At 42.8% G+C, this 18,177-nt stretch overlaps 1 protein-coding gene across 4 annotated transcripts; it reads left to right on the top strand.

Annotated features, from left to right (window-relative positions):
* Positions 1-1,516: 1,516 nt before the first annotated feature.
* Positions 1,517-16,173, top strand: LOC124007266 (solute carrier family 35 member E4-like). Of its 4 annotated transcripts, none has more exons than XM_046317704.1 (3): positions 1,517-1,714; positions 8,085-8,698; positions 13,475-16,173. In XM_046317704.1, the coding sequence occupies exons 2-3, from the start codon at positions 8,104-8,106 to the stop codon at positions 13,993-13,995; spliced, it is 1,116 nt and encodes a 371-aa protein (XP_046173660.1). In that variant the 5' UTR covers positions 1,517-1,714; positions 8,085-8,103; the 3' UTR covers positions 13,996-16,173. The 4 variants fall into 4 exon arrangements, with proteins under 4 accessions (XP_046173660.1, XP_046173659.1, XP_046173657.1 ...); XM_046317703.1 differs by lacking the exon at positions 1,517-1,714 and adding an exon at positions 4,557-6,123; XM_046317701.1 differs by lacking the exon at positions 1,517-1,714 and adding an exon at positions 7,260-7,561.
* The last annotated feature ends 2,004 nt before the right edge of the window (positions 16,174-18,177 follow it).

Here is an 18,177-nt window from a genome sequence, read left to right as displayed (position 1 = left end):
GCATAGTATGGCTTGAAAGCAGATTGGTGTGGCTACAAGTGGTATTCAGGTGGTCTAATAATCCAAATACAATTGTTCATGTGTTAGGCTATAGATATGATTAGAAAAATGAAAATCGAATTGCATTGCAAACAGTGAATAGGTAATTGCCTTGTTCACATGATACCATGATTTGAAATATCCTGGATGTACATACACAACCATAAAATGTTATATGCTTAATATGGCACAGAATTGAGGATTACATAACCTAGGATAACCTTAGAGAATGGAATATCCTAGTGTTCCTGTGTCTTCTTATAAAATATGATTTTGTAATTAAGCATTACAGTAATTATATCTGAATAAATGTGAGAGTTTGGACAGTTTGTTGCTGATCAGTCAACATACAGTCCTTTTGGCTGTTTTAAGGCGGTGGTGTCGTGCTCACTGGCTAGATAACATCTGTATTGTATTCTACACTGAGAACAGAATGTTCCAAACTAAGGCAGAGTATCATGCATTCTGTTTTTCACATACAACTCCTCACTAGGGGTGGGAATGCAAGGTGGTGTGGTAAAGGGGGGGAACAATCTCACTGTGATTTCTGTCCCATGTGCTATATTTGCATTGGTGGATTGTTTGTTTTTTAATACAGTCAGTAGATCAACATTTGTTCACTGTGCACATTGAGTGCTCTGTTTAGGTTCATTCATATTTGTGCAGACATGTTTTATTAAGTGTTATATAAAAACGCCTTTAGAGGAAGTGCGCTGTATATGCTGACACATAATAAAGTAACGCTTCTTATTCCTCTCAGTTGCATTTCAGTATGTGTTTCACTCTGCAGCTCCTCCGTACTTCTCTATCGGCAGGTTTCTAGGTGAGGCCTATTTCTATCTAGACATGTAGCCATATGGCCATAGACTGATATTTTATACTGTTCAGGGACCAACGTGGGCAACGCATAAGTGTCAAAGATATAAGTTGGATAGCCCTAAGAGGCAAGTAAGCTGTGAGTGTGTGATGTTTTCTGTAGTTTTTACCTAAGCTTAGCCCACTAAAAGTTATAGGCATGAGCTCTTGTCCAGGCTGAGGCAAACTTTTCTTTGTTACTGTCCCAGTAAACAAAGAGAGGGGGATTGTTTTATCAGAGAGTGGCTCCTGGTGTGGACATGAGGTGGGGGGTAGGGAAAAAAGGATAAAAGTGGAACATGTTCTGAGTGAATATGGAGTGGAGGATCACACAGAACTTTTGGAAGAGCTACAGAAGAAAATTGAATGTGAGGAGAGTGAGGATGAATTGACTGCGGTGGAAGGTGCGGTGAAGACCGTCGAATTTGAGCCTTGTCCTGATAATGGCAAAGATGATTCTGGCCCAGTGGGAGTAAGATTTTTGGAGAGCATGGATCCATGCCTTCAGGGACATACAAATGTGGTGTAAGGTTGGGTGGAGAAGAAGTTGGGGGATGTTCGGTCGGTGAAAGTGACTCGAAGTGGAATTGTGTACATTTTTTGTGTTTCTGCCATCCAGAGGGAGTGCGTGCTCCACACCACGTGACTGGGGACAAGAACTGTGACTTGCTTTCCTCTCCAGAGCAGGGCAGAAGTGATAACTGGAGTGCCGTTACGTGTTGTGGAGGATCAATTCAAGTTGAAGATGCCCAGTGTCTGACAGCCACCGCTAGGTGCAACGCAGACCCGGTGGAGAGCGTGGTGAAACAGATAAGACACTGTCTGTACTACTGAGTTATGATGCAGAGTCTTTACCAGATGAAGTCAAGTTAGAATGTGTCAGTTAACCCATGAGAGCTTTTGTCCCGAATCCGTTACGGTGTTTTAGGTGTCAAGCTTATGGTCATGTGGCAGCAGTGGGAGGAGGGAGATTCCTAGATGTGAGTGCAGGAGGACAGGAGACAAAGGAGTGTGTAGTATTGGTGGAAAATGTGTTTGTAAACTAGGGGTACCCATGGTACTGGAGATCAGAGGTGTCCAGTGAGAGAGAACCCTGTGAGTAGGTCAAGGCTAATAGAGAGTGATAGGAATAACATGTGCTTCATTAAGGTTGTTTTTTGGTGTTCATGGCCATGGTTGTCAATTGTACGGCAGGAATGGAACGTTAATCACAGAGGATAGATGTTGTGGTGGCAGCTGCAGAGAAGTACTTGGGCATACGAGATTTTACTGCAAAATAGTTACCAGGTGTTTTGAACTATAGTGTCCCGTCCTCCCAGGCTGCAGGCCTGGAGTAGGATCAGATAGGGCCAAAGTAGTGGAATAGTGGTGAGGTTGTAATGGGTGCAGGGGTAGTTGGTAGGGCAATTGTTTCACAAAGTGTAATGAATTCATACTACAGAATAGTAGGCTGATGCACAGTCGATACTGTAAGTGGCAGCAGAATATATATTTTTTTAACCTTTATTTAACAAGGCAAGTCAGTTAAGAACAAATTCGTATTTACAATGACGGCCTACCAAAAGGTAAAAAACCTCCCGCGGGAATGGGGGCTGGGATTAAAAATGTAAATATTGGACAAAACACACATCACGACAAGAGTTACTCCACAAAACTACATAAAGAGAAACCTAAGACAACAACATAGCATGGCAGCAACACATGACAACACAGCATGGTAGCAACACAACATGGCAGCAGCACAAGATAGTAGCAGCACAAAACATGGTACAAATATTATTGAGCACAGACAACAGCACAAAGCAAGAAGGTAGAAATAACAATACATCATGCGAAGCAGCCACAACTGTCAGTAAGAGTGTCCATGATTAAGTCTTTGAATGAAGAGATGGAGATAAAACTGTCCAGTTTAAGTGTTTTTTGCAGCTCGTTCCAGTCGCTAGCTGGAGCAAACTGAAAAGAGAATCGACCCAGGGATGTGTGTACTTTGGGGACCCTTTAACAGAATGTGCCCGACAGAACAGGTGTTGTATGTGGAGGATGAGGGCTGCAGTAGGTATCTCGGATGGGGGGGAGTGAGGCATAAGATTTTTTAAATAAATAAGCATCAACCAGTGGGTCTTGTGACAGGTATACAGAGATGACCAGTTTACAGAGAAGTATAGAGCGCAGTGATGTGTCCTATAAGGAGCATTGGTGGCAAATCTGAAGGCCGAATGGTATGTTGTCCAGTCCTCTGGCAGTCTCTATGGGGGTGCCACAGGGTTCAATTCTCGGGCCGACCCTTTTCTCTGTATATATCAATGATGTTGCTCTTGCTGCGGGCGATTCCCTGATCCACCTCTACGCAGACGACACCATTGTATACACTTTCGGCCCGTCATTGGACACTGTGCTATCTAACCTCCAATCGAGCTTCAATGCCATACAACACTCCTTCCGTGGCCTCCAACTGCTCTTAAACGCTAGTAAAACCAAATGCATGCTTTTCAACCGATCGCTGCCTGCACCCGCATGCCCGACTAGCATCACCACACTGGATGGCTCCGACCTTGAATATGTGGACACCTATAAGTACCTAGGTGTCTGGCTAGACTGCAAACTCTCCTTCCAGACCCATATCAAACATCTCCAATCGAAAATCAAATCAAGAATCGGCTTTCTATTCCGCAACAAAGCCTCCTTCACTCACTCTGCCAAGCTTACCCTAGTAAAACTGACTATCCTACCGATCCTCGACTTCGGCAACGTCATCTACAAAATTGCTTCCAACACTCTACTCAGCAAACTGGATGCAGTTTATCACAGTGCCATCCGGTTTGTCACTAAAGCACCTTATACTACCCACCACTGCGACTTGTATGCTCTAGTCGGCTGGCCCTCGCTACATATTCGTCGCCAGACCCACTGGCTTCAGGTCATCTACAAGGCCATGCTAGGCAAAGCTCCGCCTTATCTCAGCTCACTGGTCACGATGGCAACACCCATCCGTAGCACGCGCTCCAGCAGGTGTATCTCATTGATCATCCCTAAAGCCAACACCTCATTCGGCCGCCTTTCGTTCCAGTACTCTGCTGCCTGTGACTGGAACGAATTGCAAAAATCGCTGAAGTTGGAGACGTTTATCTCCCTCACCAACTTCAAACATCAGCTAGCTGAGCAGCTAACCGATCGCTGCAGCTGTACATAATCTATAGGTAAATAGCACACCCATTTTCACCTACCTCATCCCCACAGTTTTTATTTATTTACTTTTCTGCTCTTTTGCACACCAATATCTCTACCTGTACATGATCATTTATCACTCCAGTGTTAATCTGCAATATTGTAATTATTCGCCTACCTCCTCATGCCTTTTGCACACATTGTATATAGACTCCCCTTTTTTTCTCTGTGTTATTGACTTGTTAATTGTTTACTCTATGTGTAACTCTGTGTTGTCTGTTCACACTGCTATGCTTTATCTTGGCCAGCTCGCAGTTGCAAATGAGAACCTGTTCTCAACTAGCCTACCTGGTTAAATAAAGGTGAAATAAAAAATTAAATAAAAAAAGAACATCTAGCCGCTCAAGAGCACTTTTACCTGCCGATCTATATATTACGTCTCCGTAATCTAACATAGGTAGGATGGTCATCTGAATCAGGGTTAGTTTGGCAGCTGGGGTGAAAGAGGAGCGATTACGTTAGAGGAAACCAAGTCTAGATTTAACCTTAGCCTGAAGCTTTGATATGTGCTGAGAGAAGAAAAGTGTACCCTCGCCATACTCCCAAATACTTGCATGAGGTGACGACCTCAAGCTCTGAACCTTCAGAGGTAGTAATCACACCGGTGGGGAGAGGGACATTCTTCTTACCAAACCACATGACCTTTGTCTTGGAGGTGTTCAGAACAAGGTTAAGGGCAGAAAAAGCTTGTTGGACACTAAGAAAGCTTTGTTGTAGCGTTTAACACAAAACCCGAAGAAGGGCCAGCTGAGTATAAGACTGTATCATATGAATATAAATGTATAAGAGAGCGTCCTACTGCCTGAGCTGTTGTTTATGTAAATTGAGAAGAGCGTGGGGACTAGGATCAAGCCTTGAGGTACTTCCTTGGTGACAGGCAGAGGCTGAGACAGCAGATGTTCTGACTATACACTGCACTCTTTCAGAGAGGTAATTAGCAAACCAGCCCAGACACCTCAGAGAAACCAATACTCCTTTGCTGGCCCACAGGAATGGAATGGTCTACCGTATCAAAAGCTTTGGCCAAGTCAATAAAAAATAGCAGCACTCGATTGCATACCAGAGAATACTAGACATCAAGAAAGCCAGTCAGTTGATTATTGAGAAGTTTTTCCAACACTTTTGATAATTAGGGCAAAATAAAAAATAATAATAAAAAGAGGGTGATTGCAGCAGAAATACTTTTGAGGAGATGAGAAACCCCATTGGAATCGTATTTATGCACGTCGTGTGTAAATTTGCACAAACGTTGTCAATTGGCCGCGCAGTGAATTCTGGGTGATTCCGGGACAGGGAGATCTCTCCATCAAGGAGTAAATGGGAGTTATTTGGGCGTTTGCTCAAAAAAAACCATTAGCATGATTTACGTGAACAAGAGGTATAACGTTACAAATCTTTTCCGATATATGTGATTATGAACTTGTTCTCTGCAATATCGTATAGCTTTGAAATCGTGACATTGCGTTCTTTCGAAGAAAATGAGCACGTTTCTCGACTCATACCCTGGCTTTTAGAAGGGATTAGTTTAGCAACCGCGTGACGCAGCATGATAACGTGAACGCGATTGGTCAACAGTCTGCTGGGCGGAGCGTTATGTTTCTCCATTCATTTCCCGCAGGGATTCTTATCTCTTCCTTTAATTAAGAAATATATATGCAATTCAAGAGGCTTTATTTGCATGGGTTATATGTTAACATTGCCAAAGCAAGTGAAATTGAAAAACAAAAGTGAAATAAACAAAGTGAACAGTAAATATTACACTCACACAAGTTCCAAAAGAATAAAGACATTTCATATGTCATATTATGTCTATATACAGTGTTGTAATATCTCTGATTGCAGAGTTGTAACAATATCTATTGGTTGCAGTTAGAGAGCAGTGACGTGAGCGGTACAGCTGATCGGGCGATAACCGGGCACTGAGGCAGACGAGCAGTCAGCTCAGCTCGTTCGCCTGGGATGTTTTTTGTGATGTTACCAAGACAAAGATACACAACTACAGAGGTAAATGTAACCAAAAGGCACAACTAATAGTCATTAATGCCGTTATGCTGCCGCGTGATGTTACATTTGGGGAACATGGTTCACGTTCGCTATTTTAGCTGGTCAATTTTTGCAGTGGGCAACATTAGCTGGCGATTCTGTGATCGTTTATCAGGCCTTTCTGGTCTGACAGTACGTTTAAATCGGACTTGTTTAGGTATACGGGTAGTTTATATAATACATTAAGCTGATAGAATAGGCACAGAGTTTCTAAACCCAGAGACGCAAAATCGCGAGACTTCCTGGAACGCTTGTCAAGCAGACCAGACCGGGGTTTGAGAAGTAAAAAAATGTATATCATTAGCTGTTCATTTTCGCAATCTAAAGGCACAACCTCGATTGGAGCCAATGTCTTAAGTAGTTGAACATGTTATTACTCCAACCTCGTGAAAGTCACACCTTTGTGTTGATGGCGTGCACATGCGCAGTTCGGCGCTAGACGACCGTTTGACCCGATGACTTATTTCTGCGCATGAGCAAGCCAACATCGCCACGACATATTCGATATTTGGTGGATATTGATTTTCTCATCAATACCTATTGAACCAAGCATGCCATTGCTATGAAGATGGTATATTCTGAATCAGGGGTGGATGGAGAGAAATCATCACCTTTTTATTTACTTTTATTGTTATTTTTAAATAATACGATTTGGGATTTCAATCTTCAATACCTCTTACACCTAGTGTGCCATGACCATGATAATTATATATTTATTGAAAAAGTGTTTTAGGAGAAAAATGTGTCCATCATTCCCGGATTCAGAATATATATATAATGAAAATTAAAATACATTTTAACAACAACAAAAAAGCGGTGGATTTTTGCTACTCGTCCAATGACTCAGAATATATCATTTTAATAGTCATGGCACGCTTTGTGTAAGTGCTATTGAAGTTTGAAAGCAAATAATGAAAATAAATACATTTACATTTCAACAACAACAAAAGACGGTGGATTTTTTGTCCACTCCCTTACTCAGAATATGTATTTTATATATATATATATATATAATTTTTTTTAAAGTGTGGATTTTCTCCATCCATCCTATTCAGAATATACCATCTTCATAGTCATCGAATGCTTTGACGAGAGAACCTAATATCCGATTTAAACTAGTTTTACCTCCGTACTACACGGATGACGCAAAGCATGTGAAATAGGACGTAATGATGACGCTAGGTCCGTGCTTCATTTCGCTGTGTAGGACCTTGCGGGGCCTCATCTTTTCAATGTGTGAACAATGTCTGTATGGGAATTGCCGTAGTTCTGCTGATAGGACGAGACCCCTCGCATGAAGTAAGTTTCTATATATGGGCATTACTTGCAACTGTAGCCGCTGCAAGAGCGAGTGTCCGTTTGATTTCCGGGCCGGCGACGTAATTCATGGCAAACAACGGTAGGATAAATATAGCCAGCTGAATGTAGCCAATATAATACCATTTGAAAACGTTTCTGTGTCATCATTTGGGGATTTTAAATTGTAAACAATCACGGACGCCCCAGTAGAGGATGTAGGAGAGTCCGCAGTTCTCCAAGGAAGAACAATCTCCTGCTACCCACCACTTCGCACTTGTCTTGCTCTCTAGCTAGCATCTGTCACTACTATTTGGTTACACAACCATCTCCTATGCAAAACAGTAACACGTGTCTCAGCGTGGTGTAAAAAAAAGCCGTGTTTACCTCAGCAAAACAACACAGAACACTATGGATATGTAATCGACCCGAATAGTCTCAAGTAAGTTAGTTAGCTGAGGTTAGATCTATTTTGTGAGACGATTATCAGGATGAGACATTTTATACAGCTGAAAACGGCTAGCTAACGCCGACCATATCGAAAAGGGTTACGCAATCGGGACAGTTTGTGCAGACACGAATGTGATGTTCTTGCATTACGGAGTCAAGATGTGTTTGTCTTACAGAAAAGAGGATGAAAAGAACATGATTACCACCGATGGCCTCTCTAAATGTGAGGCGACACGGCGCAAGACGGGGAAAAGGCCACTGGGGGAGATGCTGCACCTTCTGTCCGCTGTCATTGTCTGGCTTGTGACGGGGACAACTATCTCCAGTCTTAACAAATGGATATTTGCAGTGTACAACTTCAGGTACCCCTTACTGCTATCGGCCCTGCACATGTTGACAGCAATAGTGGTGGACTTTTGGCTTATTAAACTTCGAATGCTCCAGCACAAAGGCGGTGTTGACAAGCATAAGGACCTTACCAACAGCGCCAAATGGAAGGTGTTTCTATTGAGCTTGACATTTTGTGCCAGCATTGCGTTTGGCAACGTGGGTCTGAACTATGTCCAGCTGTCATTTGCCCAAATTATCTACACCACCACGCCAATCTTCACCCTGGCGATTTCCACCCTTATCTTGGGCAAGCAGCATCACATCCTCAAATACACGGCCATGATGCCCATCTGTCTGGGAGCCTCGTTCAGCATCATGGGCGAGGTCCAGTATGACCAGACCGGTTGCTTCTTCGTTTTCGCTGCGACAATGTTGAGAGGTGTCAAAACCATCCAGCAAAGTGAGTAAAGTCCCAGCTGCTACCCTTTTTTATTATGCTTTTATAATAGTTATTATGTTGCATTTCTGATGGGTGTTGACACATTGACTGTATAACTGTGGTAGGCCTAAGCAATTAACGTATGGGTGTTAATGTTGGAATAATTCAGAATGGCCCTGTGTACTTTAATAGTTTCCCTTCAAGAGAGTGGAAAATAATGCCCCTAACTGAAATACTCTATCAGTGTAGTTTTTGTGTTCCCTTCAATCCTATGTTTATATTAAACTTCCCACACTGTAGTTAGGGTTGGAACATTTCAGTGATGCTCTGAGTCACTCCTCAAGTGACACACCCAGTCTAGCTAGAGATGTTGTGTTGCCTGTTGCTAAGGAAACTTTCAAAACTACTGACGAGTTTACCCATGGAAAACGTATCAAAAAGGACTAGTCCCTGCCTGGTAAACCGGTTTGAGCCTATGTTTTCTCTAATTCTTTTCACCACTGAGCACATTTCAGGTCTGCTGAGTGTGAACTTTCTGTGCAACTTCCGGCTCACGTTTACTGTGAACTAACTTACTCGCTTTAAGTAAGTTTTAACGGTGGTCAAGTAGTCTACTGTGGCTATTTGATCATAATGTAGGCCTACCATCAAAAACTATGGAGACATTAACATTTTAACATGGAAATAGCTGTTCTATCGTTCAACCTACAGTAGCAACCAATGTGTGGTGTTCAATGTAGGCCTACATTCCATGAGACTTTTGAAGAAAAAAACATGCAGGGCTTGACATTAACCTGTTTATCCACTTTTTCCATCAGACAAGGAGGTGACTGAAAATGTTGTTGTGGTGTTTGATGCAAGAAACTACTTTACAAAATAAAATGTATAATTATTCCCATATAACTTCCCCTTTTGGACAAAAAAAATCTATTTACCTGACTGGCTTTTCAAGGATGTCTAGAAATGCACAAGTTTGGTGCTCTTGTAGGAACCAATCACTCTCCCATTGCTGCCTACAAATGATCTATAACTGGGCTAATAACTTACTAACTAGCAAAGGATATAAACAACAGTCCATGATATATGTAACAGTTCAGTAAGAGCACCTCCTCCCAGCTGCCCACTGCACTGAGGCTAGGAAACACTATCACCACCGATTAAATCCACGATAATTGAAAATGTCATTAAGCAATTCTCTGGCCATGCTTTCCACCTGGCTACCCCTACCCCGGTCAACAGCCCTGCACCCCCCACAGCAACCCCCCCACACACACTTACAAGAACTTGTGAATTCAATATAGGCTTTAAATATAAACATATCAGAAGCCTAGATGGTCTGCGGAACACACCCTTTTCCAGAGCAATGGCTCTGTATTTATACATATACAACATATGAGTCCATCCCACATGCAAATGAAGTTACTTCCCTCAGTCCATCAGCTAACCATTATCTTTCAATCTGTGCTTCCTGCTTGTTCACGCCCAATAACGCTCATATCTGCTTTCAGTTAAGTTATAATGGTGACAGGACCTCTTCATGTCCCAAAAATAATACATGCCCATCTTATCCTATGGGCCCCTTATGTTTAGCTTTGTGTGTTCTTTGGTATGTCTGTCCTTATTAGGACTAGTAGACTATGTCTCTTCATGTCCTAAAAATATATGTCCTATGTCTATAGTCCATCTGTTGGTCATTTGGCTGACCCCCTCCTTTGTGTGTCCCTCTGACCTTGGTATGTCCAGCTGTCCTATGCTCTCATGGCCTTACTTTGGTTTCCTGTCCTATACAATAGACAATGCATTTTACCCTAAACATTTATGCATTTTATGGCACATTTATGCATTTTATGGCTTTGGCCATTACGTCTGTTATTTCTTGGTTTCCTGTTTTTACCAGAATGGCAAATACACTTAGAGTGCATCTTCCTCTTGTGGTCTAATGTACACCTTTGCTCTACAGTATTATGTTTGTCAGAATATGTACAGCTTGCTCCCCCCACATGTTCTGAAAGAGCGGCAAAATCTGGACCCCTATAAATCAGTCGGGCTAGACAATCTGGGCCCTCTCTTTCTAAAATGCCCCTATTACTAGCATGTTCAACCTCTCTTTCGTATCGTCTGAGATTGGAAAGCTGCCGCGGTTATCCCTCTCTTCAAAGGGGGAGATACTCTAGACCCAAACTGCTACAGACCTATATCTATCCTACCCTGCCTTTTCTAAGGTCTTCGAACGCCAAGTTAACAGATCACTGACCATTTCGAATCCCACCGTACCATCTCCGCTATGCAATCTGGTTTCCGAGCTGGTCATGGGTGCACCTCAGCCACGCTCAAGGTCCTAAACGATATCATAACCGCCATCGATAAGAGACGATACTGTGCAGCTTTATTCATCAACCTGGCCAAGGCTTTCGACTCTGTCAATCACTACATTCTTATCGCCAGACTCAACTGCCTTGGTTTCTCAAATGACTGCCTCGCCTGGTTCATCTACTTCTCAGACAGAGTTCAGTGTGTCAAATCAGAGGGCCTGTAGTCCGGACCTCTGGCAGTCTCTATGGGGGGTGCCACAGGGTTCAATTCTCGGGCTGACTCACTTCTCTGTATACATCAATAATGTCGCTCTTGCTGCTGGTGATTCTCTGATCCACCTCTATGCAGACGACACCATTCTGGATACTTCTGGCCCTTCTTTGGACACTGTGTTAACTAACCTCCAGATGAGCTTCAATGCCATACAGCTCTCCTTCCGTGGCCTCCAACTGCTCTTAAATGCAAGTAAAACTAAATGCATGCTCTTCAACCGATCACTGCCCACGCCTTGCCGCCCGTCCAGTATCACTACTCTGGAAGGTTCTGACTTAGAATATGTGGACCACTACAAATACCTAGGTGTCTGGTTAGACTGTAAACTCTCCTTTCAGACTCACATTAAGCATCTCCAATCCAAAATCAAATCTAGATTTGGCTTCCTATTTCGCAACAAAGCATCCTTCACTCATGCTGCCAAACATACCCTCGTAAAACTGACTATTCTACCGAGCCTTGACTTCGGCAATGTAATTTACAAAATAGCCTCCAACACTCTTCTCAGCAAAGTAGATGTAGTCTTATCACAGTGTCATCCGTTTTGTCACCAAAGCCCCATATACTACCCATCACTGTGACCTGTATGCTCTTGTTGGCTGGGCCTCGCTTCATATTATTCGCCAAACCCACTGGCTCCAGGTCATCAAGAAGTCTTTGCTAGGTAAAGCCCTGCCTTATCTCAGCTCACTGGTCACCATAGCAGCACCCACCGGTAGCACACACTCCAGCAGGTATATTTCTCTTGTCACCCCCAAAGTCAATTCCCCCTTTGGCTGCCCTTCCTTCCAGTTTTGTGCTGCCAATGACTGGAACGAACTGCAAAAATCGCTGAAGCTGGAGACTCCTATCTCCCTCACTAACTTTAAGCACCAGCTGTCAGAGCAGCTCACAGATCACTGCACCTGTACACAGCCCATCTGTAAATAGCCCATCCAACGAACTCATCCCCATAATGTATTTATTTATTTTGCTCCTTTGCACCCCAGTATCTACTTGCACATTCATCTTCTGCACCTATCACTCCAGTGTTCAATTGCTATATTGTAATTATTTCGCCACTATGGCCTATTTATTGCCTCAACTCTCTTATCCTACCTCATTTGCACACACTGTATATATATACTTTTTTTCCTATTGTATTATTGACTGTATGTTTGTTTATTCCATGTGTAACTAACTCTGTGTTGCTGTTTGTGTCGCTTTGCTTTATCTTGGCCAGGTCGCAGTTGTAAATGCGAACTTGTACTCAACTAGCCTACCTGGTTAAATAAAGGTGAAATTAATAAAAAAGTTAAAAGTGAATGGCACAGATCTATATATGGTAATGGTCTGTTTTGGATATAGGCCTACTACAGCTCTGATTGCTTATGGTGCACCGGCCTGTGTAGAATACGGGTCTAAGAAGTGCCTGTCAATGCATCGGAGTAGGACTATTGCATTCTGCCTACAACAAAATCTCTTGCATAGTTATTTTTGCATGCTAAGTACTGCATAGTTCATTTTGTATTGGCCTGTTGCATTGAAAGTGGCTAGTATTGCATTGATTCGATCACAATTCCCACAGTAAAGTGAAACGTTGATAGTGTTAACGGGGGAAACTCTAGCTTCTCTCCGCACGCTTATTTCTTCTGTGCGCAGTCCTGGGGGTAGCTGCACACACCCTCGCTGGCCCGCAACTTAGAGGGAACATTGGTTGGAGCACTCAAAAAAAAACAGGCAGAGAGCTCCAACCTGGTTACCGTAATTAAGTCCTATCACTACATTACACACTGTCAAGCGCAGAATGTCCATCCACTTATGAATACCGAACGTAGGTAAGGAATCATCGACGTGTTCTGTTTCCCCTAGGAATTGATGTCAGCTGGAGGTTTATGTTGGCTTAAGTGGTGTCCTAGTTAAAATCATCTGACCAATGTGTCATTTGAATCCTGGTTCTGTATTTGACCAGTATGAACTTGTTCATATATTTGCTGTTGACCTACTTGTTTTGTCAGTGTACAGCGTGTACTGTACAGAGCTGTAATGATAATGAGCTTGCTCGTCTCATGATGTCAAATCCACTCCCGAGTTAACAAACCGCTGACATTTTGATGTTCTGAACATGGCAGACTTTGCATTTGACCACTGCGTGTTAAGCCTACTTTTGTGTGTGTGTTCTGTCTCTACGTAGGTTATATTTAAATGGTTTTCTTTGTGTGTCTCTCTCAGGTATCTTGCTCCAGGAGGAGAAGATCAACTCTGTGTTCCTGCTCTACCTGATGTCCATCCCCAGTTTCTGCATCCTGGCCGTAGCTGCTCTGGCCCTGGAGAACTGGGCCGTGCTAGAGTCTCCAATGCATTATGACCACAACTTGTGGCTCTTCATCCTGCTCAGCTGCCTGGGCTCTGTCATGTACAACCTGGCCAGCTGCTGCGTCATAACCCTCACCTCCGCCGTCACCCTGCACATCCTCGGCAACCTGAGCGTGGTGGGCAACCTGCTGCTCTCCCAGCTGCTGTTCGGCAACGAGATGTCAGCGCTCAGCTGCGTCGGCGTGGCACTCACACTCTCCGGCATGCTCATCTACCAGAACTCTGAATTTATCTCAGACTACATGGACGCACGGCGAGACAAAGCCAGGGCGCTCATTCGTGGGAGGGAGGAGGACATCGCTGGCCCATCACAACCCCCCCAAGACCAGCAGGGGAGCAGGGATGCTGATGGCAAGCGAGAGGACAAGATAGACTGAGAGAGGAGGAGGATAGGAGTTGGACTGTTTACAGCAACCCTGTTGCTTAGTTAAGTCAGGTGGTTCTGTGGAGAGGATCAGGAGATGGGCTTCAACCTCATGAGGTCATAGTTGATGATGACATGAGTGACAGAACTTGTTTGTTGGGTCGTTTTTACCTCTTCACTGTGCCAATGTATTTATTTCTGCCATGGTCTCATAGAAGTCAGTCTAGGCCAGCTGACAAAAAAAATCTGATGCCTTTCTGAAAGTGACAGTTGAGTTTTCACTGTTCTAATACCCATACGTGCACACATCCTGGTATATGCATGCATGAGCACACAATGTGATATATCTCATGAGGTGTCGCTCTCACTACTCCACTGTGAAAATGTTCAACATGAGTGAGTGCTCAACGGGATGTTGGGAGGGAAGGACTAGGAACACCTCCTATAGATTGGCACAAATAAAATAAAAAATAAGCATGGTACTGTTACCTATCCTGGTCTTGTATCAGTGTGAATGAGGTTTCCTGGCAGCTTTTTACGTGGTGGATCTTAATATGGGGGGTGTAGCATTTGTTCTAGTGCTATAGCTTTTGTTTAGATGACATTTACAATGGCGGAGACCTGCATGCAAGCGAACAGGGTCGGCATATCATTTCTGTTGGCTGTTTGTAGGCATGGAGGTCAGTGAGCCACACTGTTAATCTACTGCATGGTGAAGCGCAGATCTGAGGCAAGCACTTTGTCCTGCTCAGCGACTTCTTATTGCATTTCCTCTTAATAAAAGGAACCTAATTATAATCAGTTTAATAACCTCCAACCTGAACAGCAGTTATCACTGCAGAAAACCTCTATTATTAGGCCCATTCACTCTAAGGAGTCTCACTCATCTTTAGTACAGTTCTTTTCTTCTGGGAGAGATCATAAAAATGATTTCATGATCCTCCTTCCTGCCGCTCCTGGGCCGAACAGAAATGAAACCTGGCAGAGTAGACATGTCTCCACTCAGAGGGTGCCTCTATGTTTAACCTTTTACGTTTGGTCTGCCTTAACCTCTGCTGGACAGTGTTATTGTAACTCCCATTACAATACATTTTAATATTTATTAAGACATTTTAGTTTTATTGTTTATTTGTCTTCTGCTTTTTGAATTGGGTAAGGGACATTGCTGTTTTATAGGTCTTAGAAAGGACAAAGGATGTTTTAGTTTTGCCATCTACGTAAAAAAACAAAACATGTAATTTGAAGTTTGAAAGCAATTACGGTATCTTGTCTATAGCAGGGTTTCCCAAAGTTGGTCATTGACTTCTTGGTTTAGCTTCTGTTCAGCCTCGGATAGACACTGGACAACAAAGTTGCTCTCTAATGGGAAATGGTTATATATATTTTGTTACCCACCTGTTCTTTTTTTCCCCTAATATGTTGCCATATGCACAGCAGTAGACACAGAATGATTTGTTGCCAGCCTCGACCTGATAAATGAGACGTTGGAATGAAGATCAGATTCATGCCAGTCACCCATTTGTTTTAACATTTGAGAGGGTCTTGTTATTGATGTTAGTTTAAATACCTCAGTCTTCAACATGGCTTGTTAAAGACCATTTGTTTAATGACTTATGTAAGTTAGCAGTTGAAGAGAGATCAAGCAGCTGAAAGCATGTCTGCCCACAACCACGGTTTGTCAACTGTTTATAATCTGTTAAATTGCCTACTGTTTTTAAAAGCCAATTTGGTTTAGTACCTTTGGATTGACAATGAGGGCTTTTCAATCACACAGCCCTTAGAATCATAAAACACGGGACGAGATGTTAAAAACTGTCCATTGTGCCAATAGATGGAATGCACTCGCATGAGATTTGCCGTGATGTTGACAGAGTGGCATGGGAGGTTTATTTCTTAGACTGGGGTAAGATGTCAATTTTTGGGACACATCCTCAGTAGTATATATATATATATATATATATATGACTGTACCAGCTTCACAGATCGTAGTTTGATTTGTTCATACGGAGTTATCTTTGAGGGTGGGGCAAAGCTCATCTTGCACTGACGAGTTTTGGAGATGCTGCCTTTACAGCATCGGGCTCATGTGTATGTACTGTTTTTGATGTCTGCAAAAGTTAAATGTAAATCATTGTATTATATTAATGTATTTTACAATCATGGCTGGCTCAAATATATACTGGTTCAAGAACATATGTCTCCTGTCTTATTTTAGATTAACAAAAAGCTAAATGGCATGTCTAGACACACTAAGCAAACACACAAAGTACAGTTTTAAAAAACTAACTGAAAACACTGGTAAAGTAGCTGGCCACACTACTGGTATGGTGAAGGTAAGGGTAGGGATGTCCCAAGGTTCCCGGATAGCACTAACCTATGTACTACTCTGTATGTATTTAGTTGAGCTCACCACGTGGTGGAGGCATTTCCCAGTTAATATGTTTGACCTCAAAATCCCCCAGTCTCAAGTTGCCAGTGAGCTCACGATACGATATTACCATGATACTTAGGTACCAACATGCGATATAGCGATTCAATGTTCCAAATGTATTGCTCACCAAATGTCTACTGTAGAGGGACATGGCAATAAAAGTGCTCCCTATTTTAAGAGGATTTAGAACAAGCTATGAAGGAGAAATACTGGTGTTGTGGGGCAGGTACAGCCAATTAGCGCAAAAATAATATTGTGATATTGTCAAAATGATACAGTGCATTCGGAATGTGTTCAGACCCCTTGACTTTAGCATTTTGTTACGTTACAGCCTTATTCTAAAATTGATTTTAAAAAATGATTTGTCCCTCAATCTACACACTAACTCAAAATGACAAAGTAAAACAGGTTTTTAGACATTTTTGCAGATTGATCTCCTGCATTGTCTTGGCAGTGTGCTTAGTGTCATTGTCCTGTTGGAAGGTGAAACTTCGCCCCCGTGTCTGAGGTCCTGAGCGCTCTGGAGCAGGTTTTCATCAAGGATCTCTATACTTTGTTCTGTTGATCTTTCCCTGATCCTGACTAGTCTCCCAGTCCCTGCCTGTGGAAAAACATCCACACAGTTTGATACTGTCACCACCAGGCTTCAACGTAGGGATGTTGCCAGGTTTCCCCCAGACGTGATTCTTGGCATTCAGGCCAAAGAGTTCAATCTTGGTTTTATTAGACCAGAGAATCTTGTTTCTCATGGTTTGAGAGTCCTTTAGGTGCCTTTTGGCAAACTCCAAGTGGGCTGTCATGCCTTTCACTGAGGAGGGGCTTCCATCTGGCCACTCTACCATAAAGGCCTGATTGGTGGAGTGCTGCAGAGGTGGTTGTCCTTCTGGAAGTTTCTGCCATCTCCACAGAGGAACTCTTGAGCTCTGTTAAGAGGGACCATTGGGTTCTTGGTCACCTCCTTGATCAAGGCCCTTCTCCCGATTTTCAGCTTGGCCAGGCCGCCAGCTCTAGGAAGAGTCTTGGTGGTTCCAAACTTTTTCCATTTAAGAATGATGGAGGCCACTGTGTTCATGGAGACCTTCAACGCTGCAGAAATATTTTGCAACCCTTCCCCAGATCTGTGCCTTGACATAACCCTTTCTTGGAGGTCGACGGACAATTCTTTGTCCTCGTGGCTTGGTTTTCTTCTGACATGCACTGTCACAGTGGGGCCTTATATAGACAGCTGTGTGCCAATCCAATTCATGTCCAATCAATTGAATTTACCACAGGTGGACTCCAATCAAGGATAATCAATGGACACAGGATGCACCTGAGCTCAATTTTGAGTCTCATGGCAAAGGGTCTGAATACTTATGTAAATAAGTATAATTTAAACACATTTACTAAAATGTCTACAAACATGTTTTTGCTTTTCATTGTATGTAGATTGAGGATGTTTTTTTATTTAATCCATTTTAGAATAAGGCTGTAAAGTAACAAAATGTGGAAAAAGGGAAGGGGTCTGAATCATTTCCGAATGCACTGTATATCGTCAAATATCTCTATGTAATTGTATCGACCCCCCCCCTTCCCATCACTAGTCTCAACCTTAAGAAAATAACATAATGAGAGTAGATTGGATTTGCTATCCATCTTCTGCCAAATGTGTGTGTGTTCTATCTTTCCATACAGGGATGTCTTGGCTCTCTGTAAACAGTGAACAGTCACTTTTTTGCCTGAATAAGGCAGTGTTGTTGCTCCCCTCCTTCCCTTGTATTTAAC

The sequence above is a fragment of the Oncorhynchus gorbuscha genome, linkage group LG20 (genome assembly GCF_021184085.1).
Source record: "Oncorhynchus gorbuscha isolate QuinsamMale2020 ecotype Even-year linkage group LG20, OgorEven_v1.0, whole genome shotgun sequence".
Classification (NCBI taxonomy): Eukaryota; Metazoa; Chordata; class Actinopteri; order Salmoniformes; family Salmonidae; genus Oncorhynchus; species Oncorhynchus gorbuscha.
The sequence above is the reverse complement of the archived record's forward strand: the minus strand, read 5'-3'. Positions and strand labels throughout refer to the sequence as shown.